General features: G+C 40.9%; 1 protein-coding gene across 2 annotated transcripts in view; it reads left to right on the top strand.

The window, feature by feature from the left end:
• The window catches only part of LOC147026490 (E3 ubiquitin-protein ligase MARCHF8-like), a 448650-nt gene that overhangs the window by 374342 nt on the left and 55270 nt on the right, over positions 1-19038 (top strand). For both annotated transcript variants that reach the window (XM_085881965.1, XM_085881964.1), the window contains one exon: positions 4200-4279. In XM_085881965.1, the coding sequence (XP_085738091.1) occupies positions 4200-4279 (80 nt within the window). The remainder of the gene's footprint in view (positions 1-4199; positions 4280-19038) is intronic.

Raw genomic sequence — 19038 nt, 5'->3', positions numbered from 1 at the left:
TTTGTGTCATCATCATCATTAGTCCTCTTCTAGTTTCACCAGAGGGGACTATAGGTTCGCTATCTATCTGTCTGTCTGTCCATCCCATGTGTGGTTCTTCCAACTTTTTTCCCATACTCTTTAACATATGAATTGAAACTTGGTACATAGCTTTATGATGATAAGTTACAGAACAAGTTTGAGTTTGAGGGTGTTTCATCAATTTTTCAAAGAGTTATGCCCTTTTAAAACTAAGAAAATATCACATATTATTCATGGGTCAGTGTTCAGCTGCCCTGGCTCCACCCTACTGCTTTACAACCATTGGCTAGTTGGCTTTACAACCATACTTTACAACCATACAAGGCGTGGGTGTTAGTCCATGGTCCAATGCAATTGGAATGATCCCAAGTATATGTATAACCACGATGTATTATTATAGATGCACAGAAGCCGTAGGCATGTTTTTGCTTCATGCATGTATATGGGGTTATTTTCTATGACTTTCGGGAACCATATGTGCCATTATACACCGCCCAAATAAAGGGATGTTTTTACTGGTGCGAAAAGTCTGCCTCAAACTAAAATTATGCACAAAAAACTTTATTACCGTCGCCAGAGAAGGGGGTATTGCATTTGGGTCCGTTTGTTTGTCTGTTTGTTTGTTTGTTTGTCTGTCTGTCTGTCTGTTTGCCCGCACAGAACTTTTGTGTTTTTCTCTGCAACCGTTTGTTGCATTGAGACAAAATTTTCACCATTGGTGGGACGATTCATGTGGAATGCTTTAATGATAATTATGATGTCATAGGCCACGTGGTGTGACAGCCATATTGGAAAAACAGAAAAAATTTGAACCTCTGTATCTCTGAAACTGCACCAAGGAAAAAATTGAAACTTAACACATAGCAAATACTCCTCATGTCAAATGAGTGTCATTTTGTATGACTTCATAGGTGCCCTCGTTATGATGTCATAATTGCATATGTACAACACCACATCCGATCAGTACGCAAATTTTTGAGGGTCATCTGGGGATAAAATGGTCCACAGAAAAAAAATTCAGGACATCAGCGGTAAAGTGTTTCTGCAGCCGTATTGTTTTTTTTTTTTAACCTTCAAAAATCTTCTTCTCTGAAGTGGCTAAACAGATCGAGGCGAAACTTTACACGTCTGACCACCTGTCCATGAGGAACAAAAGGTTCACACATATGATATCCTAGGTTACATGGTTTGGCTGCCATATTGGATTTACCCTAAAACCCACAAAAATACACCTCTCAAAAGGAGTCTTGGCGAGGGTCTGCAATCTCTGATTGCTCTTTTTCTTGTTTATTTTTCATTTGTGTGAATAGCATAATTAAAGGGTGTCAGTGGATGGCCTACATTTATGCACACTCGCATCGCTGTCTAGGAGTTTGAATCCCATGATCCAATACTGTCACCCCGATCAGACGCATTTTTACTTCATGTCGTATGTACATCGGGTTATTTTTTTTTTTTTTTTAAACATGTATTACAAAGCAATTCTTACTCTTATCATTATTGTTATTATCATACTAGCTGTGTCACTGGAAGATAATATAATGTAAGCAACATAAAACAGATTATCTATTACTTTGCTCAAATGCAACATAAGGCGAATTTATTACTTGCAATAAAATTTGAAAACATCTATAAGAGTAGATGAACCAACACTACACTGAATGATTGCCCCAATCAGCTTATGATATGGATTCCATAAATTGCCACAAGATGTAGTTGGTCCAGAGAGGAATGTAACGTGCTGTGCAAGGGCTCTGATGCATCATTCCAACATATCCCACAAAAGCTTGATGGAATTGAGATCAGAATGAGTAGGTCGGATTTGTAAAGTCACGGTCATGTTCTGCAAAGAAATCCGACAAAATACGTGCTTGATGGATGGTAGAACTAGCATAAAATGTCAGTGGGCAGGAATTTTTGACAACCCAGAGTTGAAATGAATTTGGCATTGATTTTAGTTTGCAAACACGTTCGTTTTATAAGGACTGACCACAGAACGTAGAAATGGAGATTTACTTCACATTAATGGGGGAGAGGACATGATCTAAGATGCTCCGATGTGGCCATATATCGATTGAGTTTTACAAGGGAAAATGAAAAAATGTTACAATTGTGTCAAACTGACACAAAAAGCACCCACTACGTTCAATAGACTTGCGTGCAATATGCCAATATCCACCATGACTGCCTATGGCACAGGTTTATCGAGTGCAATACCTTTTGGATACACAACATCGAGGCTTTCTGAATAGTGAGGTGACAGAGGGTATTAACTGATAGTGGGGAAATAGTTGGACACAATAAGCAGGAGAATTGATGTGCAGGAAAAGAGGTGAGAGTGGAGGGGAGGAAATGCCAACATGCCAGTAAGGGGGTTGAGCTTGGCAGAGACAATGGAGGTAAAAAAAAGAATATTGTGGATAAGGATGGTGGGGGGGGGGGGGGTGACATAAGATGTTTGTTTGAAGTCTAAATAGAAAAATGAGACAGAGAAACCTCAGGAATGTGGTTCCAAAGACTGCAGATATGAGGGACAAAACAGTGGAGGTGAATATTCAGATGGATATTGCACGTTTAACCGGGAGGGGATAACTGGAAGAATGTGTGCATCCTCGGGTTGCTGGGGAGAGTAGAAGGGCGGAGAGTGAAACAGAGGCAGTTACACCAGAAGAAAGAGGCCACCAACCCACCTGTTATGTGAGAACAGCAGACTTTTTCCTTTTGCCTTATCATGGGATATTCCAACAAGGTTGAGAGCTTTACATTCCATAGATGTGATGCTGAAGCCCCAGTCCAGAAAGAAGAGCAATACTTCATTGAGTTAGGAACGAGGGCCTTGTAGACTGTCAGTAGTTCTGTTTTTAAGGAAAGACTTGAAATAATGGAAAATGTCCAGTTTGCTGCTGGCTTTAGAAGCCATGCATCTTTGATATGTGGTCATTCTTAGAGAGACCATAACTGATGATAATCCCTTGAGGTTCAAGAGACTGAACCTCTTCCAGTGGCAGGCCAAGGAAAGAGGAGGAGGAGGAGGAGATTGGGACCAGACTCCATGCAGAGTGTTGATGCTGCTTAAGCAGTCCCCTTGGCTATTGGGCACAATCCTGGATGGGTCGCCACTCCGCCACAATAAACCAGCAAGCTGGCACTCATTTTGCCAACCTCAAAAGGATGACAGGTCGAGTTAACCCCACCTTGTATAAATTCAACAACTGATCGGGATTTCAACTCAGGACCCTAGAATCCATAGCCCACCACCCTAACCATTAAGCCAACACCAGGCATAAGGAAAGAGATATGTGGCTTAATTTGATGATCTTCTGTAGTGACAGGATAACACTGAGATTTGTCAGCGTTGAAAGAAATATTCCATTTATCAAACCAGTATATAATCAATTCCAGACTTCCAAAAAGCGATCCAGCTGCTGTCTCTCTTTTCATGGGATGGAATTCAATGCAACACAATCTGGAGGCATCTGCTATGAAGGAAGAGAAAGCTTTCCGGAGGATCGAAAAGGTAGATAATGTAGACGAGAAACAAAACTGGGCCCAAAACTGCCTTAGGGTACTCCAACCTCCACTGGGGGAGGAAAGGAAAGCGTTCCATTGACAGCAATACTTTTACTGTGTGAGTGGAGAAGGTCGAAAATGTAGTCACGAAGATGACCTTTTATGCCAAAATCAGAAACGTTGCAGAGCAGGATGCCACACTGTCGGATACCCAAGATATATCCTGTCACGAGATCTCACAAGGCAACACAGCTCAATATAAAAGCACCCCATTCACAGATATCGGTTTCATTTACAATTTCTCATACTTCGACTGTAATTGAGAGATGCATTTTTAAAACCTTGCAACACAGCCTTCTCAACCCTTCCTCCTGATGGGTTAGTTGTTAGAGGGGGGGGGGGGTTCCAACTCTTTTTACATTTGTATCCATTGAGTCTCATCAATCCTGTAAATGCAAGTAGCTCACCTTAGTCCTAAACATCACAAATGTGAAGAGCCAATGAAAGTAAATTCTCATCATTGTGGAGTTGTACGGACTGTCACATGTAACTTAGCATTTACATATGTGGAGAACTATTTATGAAAGTTCCAATTGTCATGTATTTCACGATTAATTGATATGATTTTAATTGTGCTCCAAACATTTTATAACTTATTGATGTTGCAGGCCAGCAGCCCCACATCAGTGACAGTTGCCCAGAGTGTGTCAAGTCCATCTGTTTGTCCCTCGGCACAAGACATATGCAGGTATGTCTCACTGCTCATGACACACCCCATAGGGTTACTAGCGCATCACTTTTCTTACACTGCGGGCACCTGACTAACTGCAGAACATGTTTTGCCTTAAATTTTTTGGAGAAATAACACCAAATGACCTTGATTATTTTTTTTTTTTCATTGATTGTAATTACTCGACGTTATGCAATTTCTCACACCCATTGAACAGGGTTGTATTTTCACACAACCGACTCATAACATGCAGTATATTTCACATAGCTGGACAAAAATGGTTCAAAACATGATCGTACTTACAAGTTAAAAAAAAAAAAACAATGACATTAGAAAACGAGTGTTCATATAACACCTCTCCCCACACATTGTTAAGAAAAACGGACGTAGAAAGGGGTACCCCTCCCTTTTTATTTGGATGCAGTTAGCTCAAATGTACCATTACATGGCTTGGCGCTGCCATTTTGTGTGAATCTCGATGTTTCCCCATCCTGAGAGACCGAGCGGCAAATTTGATTGCTCGAGACGGCGTACAATTTTGCCAAAGTACTGCTGAACTGAAGGTTTTTGGAAGTACAAACGAGCTGATTCGTGCTCTGCGGTGTTCAAAATATATAATTCGATTGAAAAAATTTAGTTCCTCTATCATCGACAGACTGACAGACACACAGGTACAGTGAACCAATTGCTTCTCCATGGTTTGCACGACACACGCGGGGCAACAATCTGCTGATATTACTTTTGTAATTAGTTGCCTCAATTATTTCTACCTTATTGTGGGATCATGTGGGGGGAAAAGTTTTTGTCTCAAGTCTTTTTCATGAACCTGCTTGACAGGCCTCACGACGTTTCACTGAATATGGCAGACATTTGTAATTTGTTCAGTGTGTTTGCGATAACCAACTTATTTTTCGAGAAATAAATCATGGAAAACAATATCTTCACAAATTAACAGTATTTGGGATTTACAGGATATCAGATCACATCAAAGTGAGGCAAGTGCTCAGATGGGAGCTAAACTCGTCATTTTCGATGTTTTTTTTTTCACAGCAGCATGCAATTACTACCTCCACCACCAAAGGTGAAGGAGGTTGTTTTCACCCCCTTTCTGTCTATTTGTTTGTTCGTTTGTTTGTTTGTGTGCAGGATATCTCAAAAAGTTGTGGACAGGTTGGGTGTGTAACAAGGATGTACTGATTCGATTTTGGTGAAGATCTGAATCCGAATCTGGATACGAGAATTATTTAATTTTTTAACTGATTCTTCACGATTGAGAGATGGGGCCAAAAACGTATAGTACTGCATAGCTTGATATTTCAAAAATGTTTTGGGCCCGATATGTTCTCGTGGATCAGGTATTGCGTGGCGGAGGTATGCGCTCTACCGATTGTCTTTCTAGTATTTCCATTGTTGGTATGAGGGTGACTGACCTTATGGACACATCTTTGCAGCATTAAATGCTAAAGCTGATCATTTATCCCACTGTCATAATGAATAGAGCAATAATTTGCAATCTCAAGTTTTTAAAGCATGCTGTTCAGCAATATTTCATTGTCAATCCCAACATGACAGTGTATAGTTGTTGAGCAATTCCTCCCCACATCCCTCATTTGTCCAACTTTCCTCGATTTTGTCCCTCAACCCTCCCGGTGGTGTTTCCCCCCTCTTTCTACTGTTCCTTTTGTTATGTCGTGTCCTGGTCCATTCCCAGTCCTAGCTCTTCCACAAGCCTTGACTTTGTGTACAAAATAAGGATTCTGAGGGCATTTCCTTATGTCTCGGGGGTCAAGCCAAAGAGCCAAAAGTTACTTATTTCGTTCACAGCTTATTTAGTGCTTCTGAAAGGCTGTTGACCAATCAAGAAATGCTGCAAGTAGAATTCAAATGTGTAAAACTACGTCCAATTAAGCTCAAACTGGCCAAAATGGATATCTTGAAATGTGACAATTGGGTATGAGATAGCATCAGCCATGTGACATCAGCCATGGCTACCTTTTCATTGTTTTTTTTTTCTTATATTTGTAAAATTGGTTAAACAGCATGGTCTCACTTGACTTTAATCCAGTTGCATCACAATTATGTAATTGTACTTTTTGGTAAGTGCAGGTGGCATAATAGTCATACATTTGAAGTAGCCTTTGGCTGGGCCTACTTGTCCAAGTGAAGAGTCGCTGAGAATGAGATCTCAGGATATGAATCTGAAAGATCCTTACGTCTCTGTATATCAAAGGAAACGTTCCAGATTTTTTAATCCAAAAAAGAAATCCGATGTCTATTGCATACAAATCTCTACACCTGCTAAAACTACTGATGCCTTTAAACAAAGCTCCAATTTTTCTTTGAAAAAAAGAATGTGTGGTGGCTGTGGATCACCAAAGTAATGAAACATGGCATGAGATTTCATCAGCATGAAGCTTTCTTCAGTCCGTCACCTAAATGAGGAAAGCTCCAATCTTTACAATCAAGGAAAGATCAAATAACTATTTTCAACCTCAACATGTACATATTCCAGGGCAAAGTGTTAAGGGGGACTGAGAAAAGCAAAATTTGGGAAAAGGAAAGTGAGGGAGGAAGGAGAGGGAAAATAACAAGGGGGGGGGAAGTGGGGAAGAGGAAGGTTTTAAAGGGAAAGATGATTGGGAGGGGATGGTAGGAAGTGAGGGTGGAGAGGGAAAGGGGGTGTATGCCATGGGGAAGAGGAGGTGGGATTCAAAAATTCAAAATCATTTTGTGTACATGATATGTCCATGGCATGAACGCTTGCCATCATTCACTGTTCGACATGCCATTATGTTAGCCAGCTATGCCTCCAACAATTTGTTGAAAAATCTCTTTCTTGTTTGGCAAAAATCATCACAATGATAAAATGTGTTCATAATAGAAAAATGTGTCTTTTATTTTGGTCTCCGTGTGACAGTAAAATCTGCCTTGTTCGTATTAAGTTAAGTTACTTTTCATGAATGCGAGGGACATATTGGGGGAAGGGATGGATGGAAGATCAATATTGTCAGCTGTCTGGATCAACCAGACTCAGTGACGTAATGGTTATAGCAGTCTGATGGGAGGTCATTGGTTCAAACTTTGGTTGAGTCATACCAAAGACTTTATTTTAATGTTTTTTTTTTAATGGTACATGTTGCTTGCTTGCTTGATTGACGTTCAGCATTTAAATAGTGAGGATATGTGCTGCTTCCTAGTGAGGAGGAGCATGGAAAAACAACGCTGGAAGGCAGTGGCAAATCACCCAGTCTAACCCTTGCCAAGAAACTGCTTTGGCAGCACCAACACTGTGTGAAGAGTATGCTACATCGTCATCATAATCATCATCATCTAAATCAATTAAGTTATTTAACTGAATGAGTCAACTCATGTCGTGGAGAACATCCAGAGGTCTCATTAGATTGTTTCTGCTTTAATGAAGCATTGCCATCATACCAGCAGGTATAGGTATCTTTAGTGGTGCTGTTCAAGTTCAAGCTTGAATAAGCAGAGAGTAGTCACATATTTATTCTATGCCTGAGCAAGATATCTATAAAAATAAGTGTGTGTGTGTGTGTGTGTGTGTGTGTGTGTGTGTGTGTGTGTGTGTGTGTGTGTGTGTGTGTGTGTGTGTGTGTGTGTGTGTGTGTGTGTGTGTGTGTGTGTGTGTGTGTGTGTGTGTGTGTGTGTGTGTGTGTGTGTGTGTGTGTGTCGTCCATAACTCCAAAACCATGAAACCTCACGGCCTGTTGCGTGCATACTCAGGGAACTCCAAGGGAGTGAAGGAATGAAAACTGTGTTTTAGGTAAAGTTAAACAACCCTTTTGAAGATAATTAATGGGTCTATTTAATTAAAACAAAAACAGCCTCTATCCTTGGTTAGCTGCTCTCCTTCACAGGGGTCTTAAGCTTTGTTTTGGCCCTTTCAAAAACACTTGCCTTGAAACAGAGAGAGATACTGCACAGGCATCTGGTGTATATTTGAATACTGAACAATGCATCTTCTATCATTGAATGAAGACACCGTTTTGAGGAAACAAAGGTACATTTTGATTCAACCCACGCAGAGGAAATAAGGTAATGCACGTTTTGTCTGCAGCCTTGGAGATTTTCCCCGATGACCTCTCACGGACTAATTAAAGTGTATACTGTAATGATTAAAGTAATTGGATTTGAGGATCGGAACTGGTGGACTAAATAAGTGTCAAAATCTGGAGTGAAATCTGAAAATGGTAAGAAATTGGTGATATTTTTGTTTTTGCAGTTGTGTCCCATTACCAATCAGCTTGCTATCGCTTGCCAAGACAGCTGTTCCTTATCAGCTGTTTTGTTGGAGTGCTTCATTAATTGCTTAATTCACTCTTCGAGTACTCTACAAGCTTCGATTTTTGTCAACAGTGGCGTAATTGACATTTATTATCACATTGGTTTTCATTTTTTAAAATAAAATTACAAATTGACATTAAGTAAACGAAGTAGTTGGACTCCGCCATTTGCTATTCTCAGCCCCTTTCTCCCTCCCAAATACAAGTCGAGAACACCCCCTTCCCCGGCACTGTCTTGAGGCATGGCGGTGATGTTCATGTTTCACTCTCGAACAGTCAAAGATCCGTGGGGAGTTAAACATCCCGGCAAGGTAAGCTTTGGTTTTAGATGCTCTTTCCAACATCTCTCGATCTCTTGATCTCTCTCCCCACCACCCCCCTCTCTATCTCTACCTCCCCCCTCTCTCTCTATCCCCCCTCTCTCTCTATCTCTCCCCCTCTCTATCTCTCTATCTATCTCTCCCTCCCCCTCTGTATATCTATATCTCCCTCTATCTCTCTCTATATCTCCCGCTATATCTCCCTCTATTTCTCTCTATATCTCTCTTTCTCCCGCCCCTTTGGCTTCTCCCCCCCTCTATCTCTCCCTCACCCTCTGTATATCTATATCTCCCGCTATATCTCCCTCTATCTCTCTCTATATCTCTCTTTCTCCCACCCCTTTGGCTTCTCTCCCCCCCCCCCCCACTGTCTCTATCTCCCACCCCTTTATCTCTCTCTCCCTCTCCCCCCCCCCTTAGTATCCATTCAGCGAAGTAACGGGTGGTAGTTGCTTGTGAGGAATAATGTACACTAATCTTCTTCTTTCGGCTGCTCCCGTTCGGGGTGGCCACAGCGGATCATCCGTATGATCCGCATAGTGATTTGGCACATGTTTTACGCCGGATGCCCTTCCTGATGCAACCCTGGTCGCCTCTTACGACACAGGGATATGGTACACCTATTTTAACCGGGGTATACACCGGCCCAGTATACTGGTAGTCATTTCGCCGACCTCGGAAGGATGACAGGCTGAGTCAACCCCCTGGTGTATTAATTCAGTGGCCCAACGGGGCTTGAACTCAGGACCTCTTGGATCCCAAGCCGCTGCCCTAACCACTGCGCCAACACCAGGCTCATGTACACTAATAGCAAATAATGTACAATAATAGCAAATAATGTACACTAATTCTCTGTACTCTGTACACTGTAACTAATAATGCAAATAATAGCAAAATAATGTACACTAATGTACACTATTAGAATAATGTACACTAATAGCAAATAATAATAGTTAAAAAAAATTTGGTCACAATGGGGTAAGCTGAACAGTTTACACTTCTTTTAAAAAAAAACGAATGAGCCCGTTGGTCCATTGGACCAAATTTTCATTGGTCTTCACAGCCTTGTAGCATACCCATCTGCTGTACTGCTTGAGCATTATTTTGCCTTTCACCAAGCCCAGATGTGCTTGGGAAAGCGTGGAGATTACCCTAGTCAAAAAAGTAGTGGAAAAAAAACAGGAAAAAAATATCCAAAAATAAAATATTTTCTTGTGTTTTTTCCATATGAAAAAATATATTTCAAACTGTGAGTTATGGACCAAAAAAAAAAAAGAGGAAAAAATAAATTTTAAATAGAAAGTTTTGCAACAACAACAAAAAAGATTAAAAAAAAAATAGCCAGTTTTGTAACAAATAGAAAAAAATTGGTTCTGTTCTGGTGTATGGCAGCTTGGCTGTCGGGTAGCTATCATTTCTTGGAAGTGCAGCTGTGACACTGATGCTGTGCCCCTCTACCAGTGCACTGGTACTCATTTTGCCAACCACAGGATAACAGGCTGTCAACCCCAACTGGTGATAATTCAGTAGCCAACAGGGCTTGAACTCAGGATCCTAGGATCCACCCTAACCACTAAGCCAACACCAAGCTAAAAAGGTGAAAATAGATTTTAAACAGCAAGTTTCAAACAAAAAAATAAGGAAATAAATAGGACAAAAAAATTATTTTAAATCGGCAGTTTTTGAAGAAAACAAATGGGGGGAAAAAAAACAGCAACCAATACTTTGGGTTTTTTTCACCAGATTTGCTGCTATTTTTTCACTATTTTCTTTACTTCGTTTTATACCAAAGTGGTTGCTATTTTTAAATATTTTCCTGGACTTTGTTTTTTTCACCAGATTTGCTGCTATTTTTTCACTATTTTTCTGTACTTTGTTTTACACCAAAGTGGTTGCTATTTTTCACTATTTTCCTGGACTTTGTTTTTTTTCACCAGATTTGCTGCTATTTTTTCACTATTTTTCTGTACTTCATTTTACACCAATGTGGTTGCTATTTTTCACTATTTTCCTGGACTTTGTTTTTTTTCACCAGATTTGCTGCTATTTTTTCACTATTTTTCTGTACTTCATTTTACACCAATGTGGTTGCTATTTTTCACTATTTTCCTGGACTTTGTTTTTTTTCACCAGATTTGCTGCTATTTTTTCACTATTTTTCTGTACTTCGTTTTATACCAAAGTGGTTGCTATTTTTAAATATTTTCCTGGACTTTGTTTTTTTCACCAGATTTGCTGCTATTTTTTCACTATTTTTCTGTACTTTGTTTTACACCAAAGTGGTTGCTATTTTTCACTATTTTCCTGGACTTTGTTTTTTTTCACCAGATTTGCTGCTATTTTTTCACTATTTTTCTGTACTTCGTTTTACACCAATGTGGTTGCTATTTTTCACTATTTTCATGGACTTTGTTTTTTTTCACCAGATTTGCTGCTATTTTTTCACTATTTTTCTGTACTTCGTTTTACACCAAAGTGGTTGCTATTTTTCACTATTTTCCTGGACTTTGTTTTTTCACCAGATTTGCTGCTATTTTTTCACTATTTTTCTGTACTTCGTTTTACACCAAAGTGGTTGCTATTTTTCACTATTTTCTTGGACTTTGTTTTTTACACCAGATTTGCTGATATTTTTTCACTATTTTTCTATACTTTGTTTTTTTACACCAAAGTCCAGGAAAATAGTGAAAAAAATATCAACATATCTGGTGAAAAACAAAGTACAGAAAAATAGTGAAAAAAATATCACTGCGACCACAAAAATCTCCAAAATAGTAAATAAAACGAAAGAAAACCTATCTTTTTGCTATTTTGGGGAAAAAATAGTTTTAAATAGCACTGAAATACCAAAAATCGACTAAAAATAGCCCAAAAAATAAGGAAACTAGAACGGCACTCAGTAGAGTGCATACCTCCACTACGTAATGCCTGATCCATGAAAACATGTCCGGCCCATTACATTTTTGAAATATCATGCTATCTATCATTTTTGGCCCCATCTCTCAATGGAGAAGAATCACCTTAGAAACTAGAAGGGCACTCAGTGGAGCACATACCGCCGCCACATAATTCCTGATCCACGAGAACATATCGGGCCCATTACATTTTTGAAATATCATGCTATACAGGACTATATTGTTTTTTGCCCTTTCTCTCAATGGTGAAGGATTACTTTAAAAATCAAATAATTCTCGGATCCAAATCTGGATTCGGATCTTCAGTCACCAAAATCGAAACAATTTGTCGTGGTCACAAACCCAACCTCTCCACCAAGTTTCATCCGGATCCGTCCACAACTTTTTGAGATATCGTGCTATTTATTAGTTTAGCCCCATATCTCAATGGTCCAGAATTGCTTAATAAATTATCGGATCCGGATACAGATTCTGATCTTCACCAAAACTTAAGCAATTGGCCTTGCCAAACACTTTCCACACATCGGGATGCCCTCTGGAGGATTCTTGGTCTTCGTGGGGTGTTACCAATACTGATTAATCTGATGTCTGAACTATACTCTGCTACTCTGACTTGTGCTGTGAGATGTGGTGGTACCATCTCTGACTTATTTCCAGTTGTTACTGGAGTTTGTCAGGGGTGTGTACTGGTCTCCACACTTTTCAGCACTTGTTTGGACAGGATTCTGGGGAGGATGTCAGAGAGATCAAGCTGTGGTGCATAATTTGGGAATGTCAAGATCTCTGACCTTGATTTCGTAGATGATGCAGTCATCTTTGCAGAGACTCCAGATATCCCTTTGAGGTCCTCGCGGTGCTGAATGAGGAGTCAGAGCCACTGGGATTGTGGGTTTCCTGGGTCAAAACTCATATCTCGGCTTTCAATGACATCTTGGATGCTGCTATCCTATCTGTACCTGTTTGTGGTGAGGATGTTGAGGTCACGGAGACATTCACTTACCTTGGCAGTGATATTCATGTCTGCTGGCTGTGAGCCAGAAGTCGACAGACGTCTTGCTCGGACCTGGGAGTCGTGGATTCAATGGATCATGGGGTGTGGTGTTGCAGGTACCACCATCTCTCAATGGTGAAGAATCAGTTAAAAAATTATCAGATCCAGATTCGGATTCGGATCTTAACTAAAATTGAAAAACTCTTCCTTGTCATACACACAACGTGTTCACCAAATTTTGGTCAAATCCGTCCACAACTTGTTGATATATTGTGCTCTATATCATTTTTGACCCTATCTCTCAATGGTGAAGAATGTTGTTGTTCGTCTTTTGGCTGCTCCCGTTAGGGGTCGCCACAGCGAATCATCCGTTATGATCCGCATACCGATTTGGCACAGTTTTTTTGCCGGATGTCCTTCCTGATGCAACCTGGTCGCCTCTTACGACACAGGGATAAGGATTGGGTTTCGCCATGATTCCAGGCTGCCCTACACCCTCTCATAGCACGGCCCAGCACAGAGCTCCCGTCCTCAAGCGATCCTCCAACCCAAGCCTCCGAGTAGCCGGATTACAGGCGCACACCACTACGCCCGGTATCAATGGTGAAGAATCACTTAAAAAATTACGGCAGTCGGATCCGGATCTTCACCAAAATCTAATCAGTTCGTCCTTGTCACACATCCAACCTGTCCACAAAATTTCATCGGATTCGTCCACAACTTTTTGAGATATCCTATACACAAACAAACAGGCAGAGAGGGGTGAAAACATAACCTCCTTCACCTTCGGTACCAGAGGTAAAATTATATATTTTGCTTGCTGCAAATCGACTTGGGTACACATTCATTACTATTATTACCAAGTGATACAGCTATTATTTTTGGTGTTTGTATTATTGGTATTAATTAATACATGCTTTATTACAATGTTTTCATTCTTTGTGTTTATAATTTTGTAATTGCAATGCCATGCCGTGGAAGGACCTAGTCTGCTGTTCGAAACACCTTAACATGGTGTGCATTTAAAACAAGGGAATTATTCTGGGTTCTTTGTAGATAATTAGCCTAATCACCTCAAGAGGTCGTGCTGATCATTTTGGTGTCTCACATTCCACATCAGAAAGCTCCAATAGAACTCCACAAATAACATGCCACACACACATGCACGCACACACACACACACACACACACACACACACACACACACACACACACACACACACACACACACACACACACCTCATCCATTTATAGTGGACAAGGCCATTAGTATACATCAGTGCAATTTTAAATGCATTCAAAGGACAATATATGGGGTGTTCCAAAAAGACCTGAACAAGTTTGGTTGTTAATATATTTAGAACCACAAAGGATACACTGATACCTTTTACTTTATATGATAAAGAAACTCATAGGGTTTTGTGAGCTCCTTCGGTACACTTAAATGTGAGCTCCATTTGTCGCACGCACTACATCAAGGTGGGATGCGAGTTATTGCCACGTTCAGCTCAGCATGTTTGCGTCCAATGGTGCACATGCAGCTGTGATCCGAGAACGAAGATCCTGCAGGTTTACAACCTTGGTGTTGTAGAAACATCTTTCACAAACCCTCACAAAAAATGTCTGGTGGGGTTATGTCTGATGATCGTGTTGACCAGGTGGTTGGTCCATCTTGGCCAATCAAGCAACCTGGAAATTTTTAATTCAGGACTTCAATCTTTGGGAAGGTAAATCCTTCCAACGTGTTCATGTAAATCAGTGGGGTCACTCTGTCCTCCACAAAGAAAAACGGACCCACCAAGCGGTCATGGAGAAGGCCACACCACACATTGACCTTTGGACTGTCATGTATGTGTTAAATGATAACGTGGGAGTTTTCAGAGCCTCAGATCCTAACATTGTGCTGATTGCTATTCCCCAACACATGAAAGCAAGCTTCATCTGTAAGCATGACCTTTTTCAGGTGATCTTCGTCATCCTCTGTGCGAATGAACATTTCCAAGGCAAACGCCTTACATTTGGGTCCATCGTTTGGTTTGAATTCCTGCAGAATCTGCACCTCATGGGCATAAAGCTTCAGTCTTTTATGCAAAATCCTATGTGCAGTGGTGGTTGGTAGTCCTAGTCTCTGGAGGTGCGTCAAATTGATTTTCTGGGACTTTGTTGAAATGATTCAAGCACTCGTTCAACATCTGCTGCACTTGTGCTTGGTCAACCGGTACTTTTCTGTTTCTGACAAATTCCAGTCTCTATAAACCGATTGTACCACTCACTCTCTGATACTCATCCGCGATGGTGGATTCCTTCCATATCTTGTTCAGAAAATTCCGCTGAACTTGATTGTCGGATCTCGTCTCTGAACTGAACCATTTGACACACTGGGCTCTCTCTCTCTCTCCTATGGAGTCGCCATATTCTTTTCCATTAAACCACCAGACCTGAAAGTAAGGAAAACCTTATGAGTTTCTGTATTGTATAAAACAAATGGTATCGTTGTATCATATGTGGTACCAAATATATTGTTATGGATTTCAGAATCCGGTCTGATGAATGCATCCACACATCCAGGTCCTCAGACAGTTATTTCCTTAAATGCATGTTCAGATTAGCCCCATCCCCATATCTAATGGGATTAAAAATATGATGCTTTGAGAAGGGTAAAGAATAGATCCCCTCTCTTATGGGAAGCTTTTTTCTTTACGACAGACACGTTTACACACATTTCTTTCACGAGCTTTGAAGCCCACCCCCCATTCTTCCTCAGCAACAATCTTTCGCGAGCTCCGACACCCGCCTTTTTAGGGAGCGCACGGGTCATCATGGTAACCATGCGCAAGTGGGGCGGGGTGAGTTTGGGGCGGACTGCACCCGCGAAGACGGCCCGGAGATATAAAACGAACGGGAGGTACATTATGTGAGGGGAAAAAAGCGAGAGGGAAAGTAGAGGCGAAAGAAAGCCAGGGAGGGAGAAGAGAACGAGACGTAAGCTTGAGAAGCGAGCAAGAAGTGGGTGTCTGACCAGCGCCAACAACGAGACAATTTGTCCTTCCCAGTGCTTGGGCAAGCGAGCGTGTGGTGCGTGTGTGGGTGTGAGTAGCGCCACCAACAAGTGAGGCATGGGACGGTCACCAACAACACCAGGGTCTAAACCCATGTCAGATGATCTCAGTGCCCTCCAAACATCGATTGGAGTTCAAGGCTGTTCGCGAGAGGGTGCAGGGCAAGGCTGGGTGCTGGCAACGGACGTGACACACACGCACACATTTCAGGACGTTTTTACTTCACGGTCGACTACTCTGGTGAGCGAGACGATCCTCCCCCCCCCCCCTGAATAATCCGTTGGGTACCCTTGTCTGTGTTTATCTGTAAGTCAACCCCCGATAAGCATCTGCTCTTTGTCTCTTTCCTGGCATTTTGATTGATTTTGCTTTGAAATTCATTCTCTATTTATCTCAGCAAATATTAGGTTATTTTTATTAATTTATCTTATAATTAATAAATCATTTGTCGATTTCCAACCTGTCCATGTTTGTCCTTTCCTTATATTGGTCTGCTTTTGTCCGAACCGAGATCGTCTGGGAGGTAATTTCCACAAATTTGACCAAAAATCGTCGGCACGCACCAGCGGTTAAAATGCTCGGCCGTCCTAATTAAAATCTAATCGAGATAACATTGGTGCTTTGCCGAGGGCGCGCTCCCCGCTCAGGTAACCACGTGACCTCTAGTTAAACGGAATAATTCGATGGTTGACACTGGAACTCGTGGTTGACTGGGTGGCGTTCGTGATTTTAAAACAACCCGCCGTACTGCAACCTTAATTGTGAGCGGTGGCCCCAGGTCCGGCTCTACCGAGGACAACCGGGGATTAATCCCCCTGAGTGACAAGCTGGTGTCTCGGTACCCGTGGCTGCAACAATAATAACAACCAAAGTTGTCCAGGTCTTTTTGGAACACTCGTACAGTACATCTGAAGACAGTATGTGGGATTTTTAACCAAGGAACCCAGCCAGCATCCAAGGCGCTGTGCTCAGATTGGAATGTTAAACAGTATAACTTACAAAGCACATCACACTGCTGAAGGAGCATGGCTCGATTTGGGGACACGAGGTGTGCCTACCCATCGCTTCGCTGACGGATTTAATCAAAAGACAGCATGTTATACTGGACTTCACAATCATATTGCATGTTTTTCTGTGAATCTCAATGAGGATGTAAAATTAAGTGAAACAAGTGGAAAATTAATCTTTTGTAACACTTAGTTGTTGCTGCTGTAATGGCAGCTGCATGGTTGTTGTTGTTTGTGTGTTCCTTCCATACATTTTTATACATTTATGCCTCCACTGACGAAGTCGCTGGTGACATTATGTTAACAGGTTGTCCGTCCGTCCATCGGGATGTCTGTCCATGTTTTCTCTGCAACCGCTTATCCAATTGACAAAATTTTCACCATAGATGCGACTACACATGTAGAATGTTTTTATGATAATTTCAATGTCATAGGTCACATCATGTGGTGTTGTATGGCTCCAAAAACGTAAATTTCAGAGGTAATTGATAAACTTAAAGGTTTTTATGAAAGAAATGTTTTTCATGATTTTTATGTTCTTCTGAGGTCATGTTCCAAAGAAGTCTTGGCTAATATTCTCCGGAGTTTGGCAGGTTCATTTGGCATGTGCTTGTTTTTGATCGAAACTTTTTGTGGCAGTGTTCTGATAAAGAAGACTACTCCCAAAGTTGATAAGATCCATGAGTTCTTAATTTGTGATTTTTCCGGCAAGCAAGTAGATAGGCTTCGGCTTCATTCTATTTTTGGGATACTCGTGTAGAGAGTTTATTACCAGATAAAGTTAGGGAGCGAACTCCATTGAAGGTTTATTTCACTTTCATTAAAGCCATAGGACAATCCTTATTCAATTATGGGAAATTTCTTAAAACTCTTAGAATAGATATAGTAAAAGACATTTTGGAAACTGACTGTGCATGTTCGTCTTCCCCTTTTTTATATGGTCCTTGTGGATACGTGGTTTCTGGGGATTTGAATATAATGAGTAATAGTGAAATTAGGGATCTGATGAAAATGTGAGCAAAATATAGGGAACCAGTAACTCAACCTTGGAGCTGCATTCGGTCTTCAATTGTGAATTCTGTCTCTAGTTTTGTTAACTTCAACTTGGTGCATATTTTGTTATCTGTAAACAGGTTCAATGCATGGTTTAACAGAGTTTTGGATGTCCTGGATAATAGGATTAAGTTTTTCAGGAGTCGGGGATTGCTTTCACTTGGTGGGTCTAAACCAGTGTTCCCGTCGTCTGCTGCCTTTTTGGCTGCTGGTTGCATCATTGGTTAGGGGCACGGCTCTGCCACTGATGCAGTGCCCCAATTATCAGTACACTGGTGCTCATTTCACTGACCTCGGAAGGATGACAGGCTGAGTAAACGCCCTAGTGTTAATTCAGTGGCCGACGAGGCTCGAACTCAGGACCCTAGGATCCCAAGCCACCACCCTAACCGCTAAGCTAAGTCAACACCAGGCTCTAAACCAGTGTTGAACAAGCCGAGTGTTCGTAAAGACATTTGGGATCCCCATGATGGCTACATAATAGCTCCAGTGGATAAGGCTGCGAATAGTTTTGTTGTGGTTTGTAAAAAGTTTTATGTATCGGTTTTATTAAGAGTTCGGCATTCATATGATTACTTTCACTTGTAGAGGAAATAGCACACATGTTCCTTGTCATAAGTCGCTCCAAGATATCTCTGAGCATCAGGAAGTTTTTGTTAATAATTTCAGTGTTATATGTGAAGAGATAAATCTTTGTATTCCTCGGTGTTTCTGGATTTCTAAGCTTCAGAAGAACCCGATCAAGTCGAAGTTTATAGCGGATGCCAGGCAGTGTTCCACCAAATAGTTATTGGTTATAGTTAACTCAAGCTTACAAGTTGTTCAGGAGCAGTTCAGGAAATATTGTTCAGCAATTGAGAAGAATTCTGGTATTAACACTTTCTGGAGCATTAATTATTCTCTAGAGTTCTTAGACTTAGATGCCTCAATATCAAGTCAGTTGAAGTTTTTGATTTTTCAACTTTATATACAAATTTGGATTAGTCAGAGAGGGATTCACTCTTCAAAGTAATTAACAAGGTTTTTAACTCTTTTAATAATTTTTTATGTATCAGTTTTGATAGAGCATTCTTTTCTCAAAATAAATAATAAAGTTTTCATTGTTTTGATAAGCAAAAGTTGAAGGAT

The sequence above is a fragment of the Eptatretus burgeri genome, chromosome 5 (genome assembly GCF_056783735.1).
Source record: "Eptatretus burgeri isolate ZD-2024b chromosome 5, Ebu_testis_v1, whole genome shotgun sequence".
In the NCBI taxonomy this organism is placed as follows: domain Eukaryota; kingdom Metazoa; phylum Chordata; class Myxini; order Myxiniformes; family Myxinidae; genus Eptatretus; species Eptatretus burgeri.
Note: the sequence above shows the minus strand (reverse complement) of the source record. Positions and strands in the feature narration are given on the sequence as shown.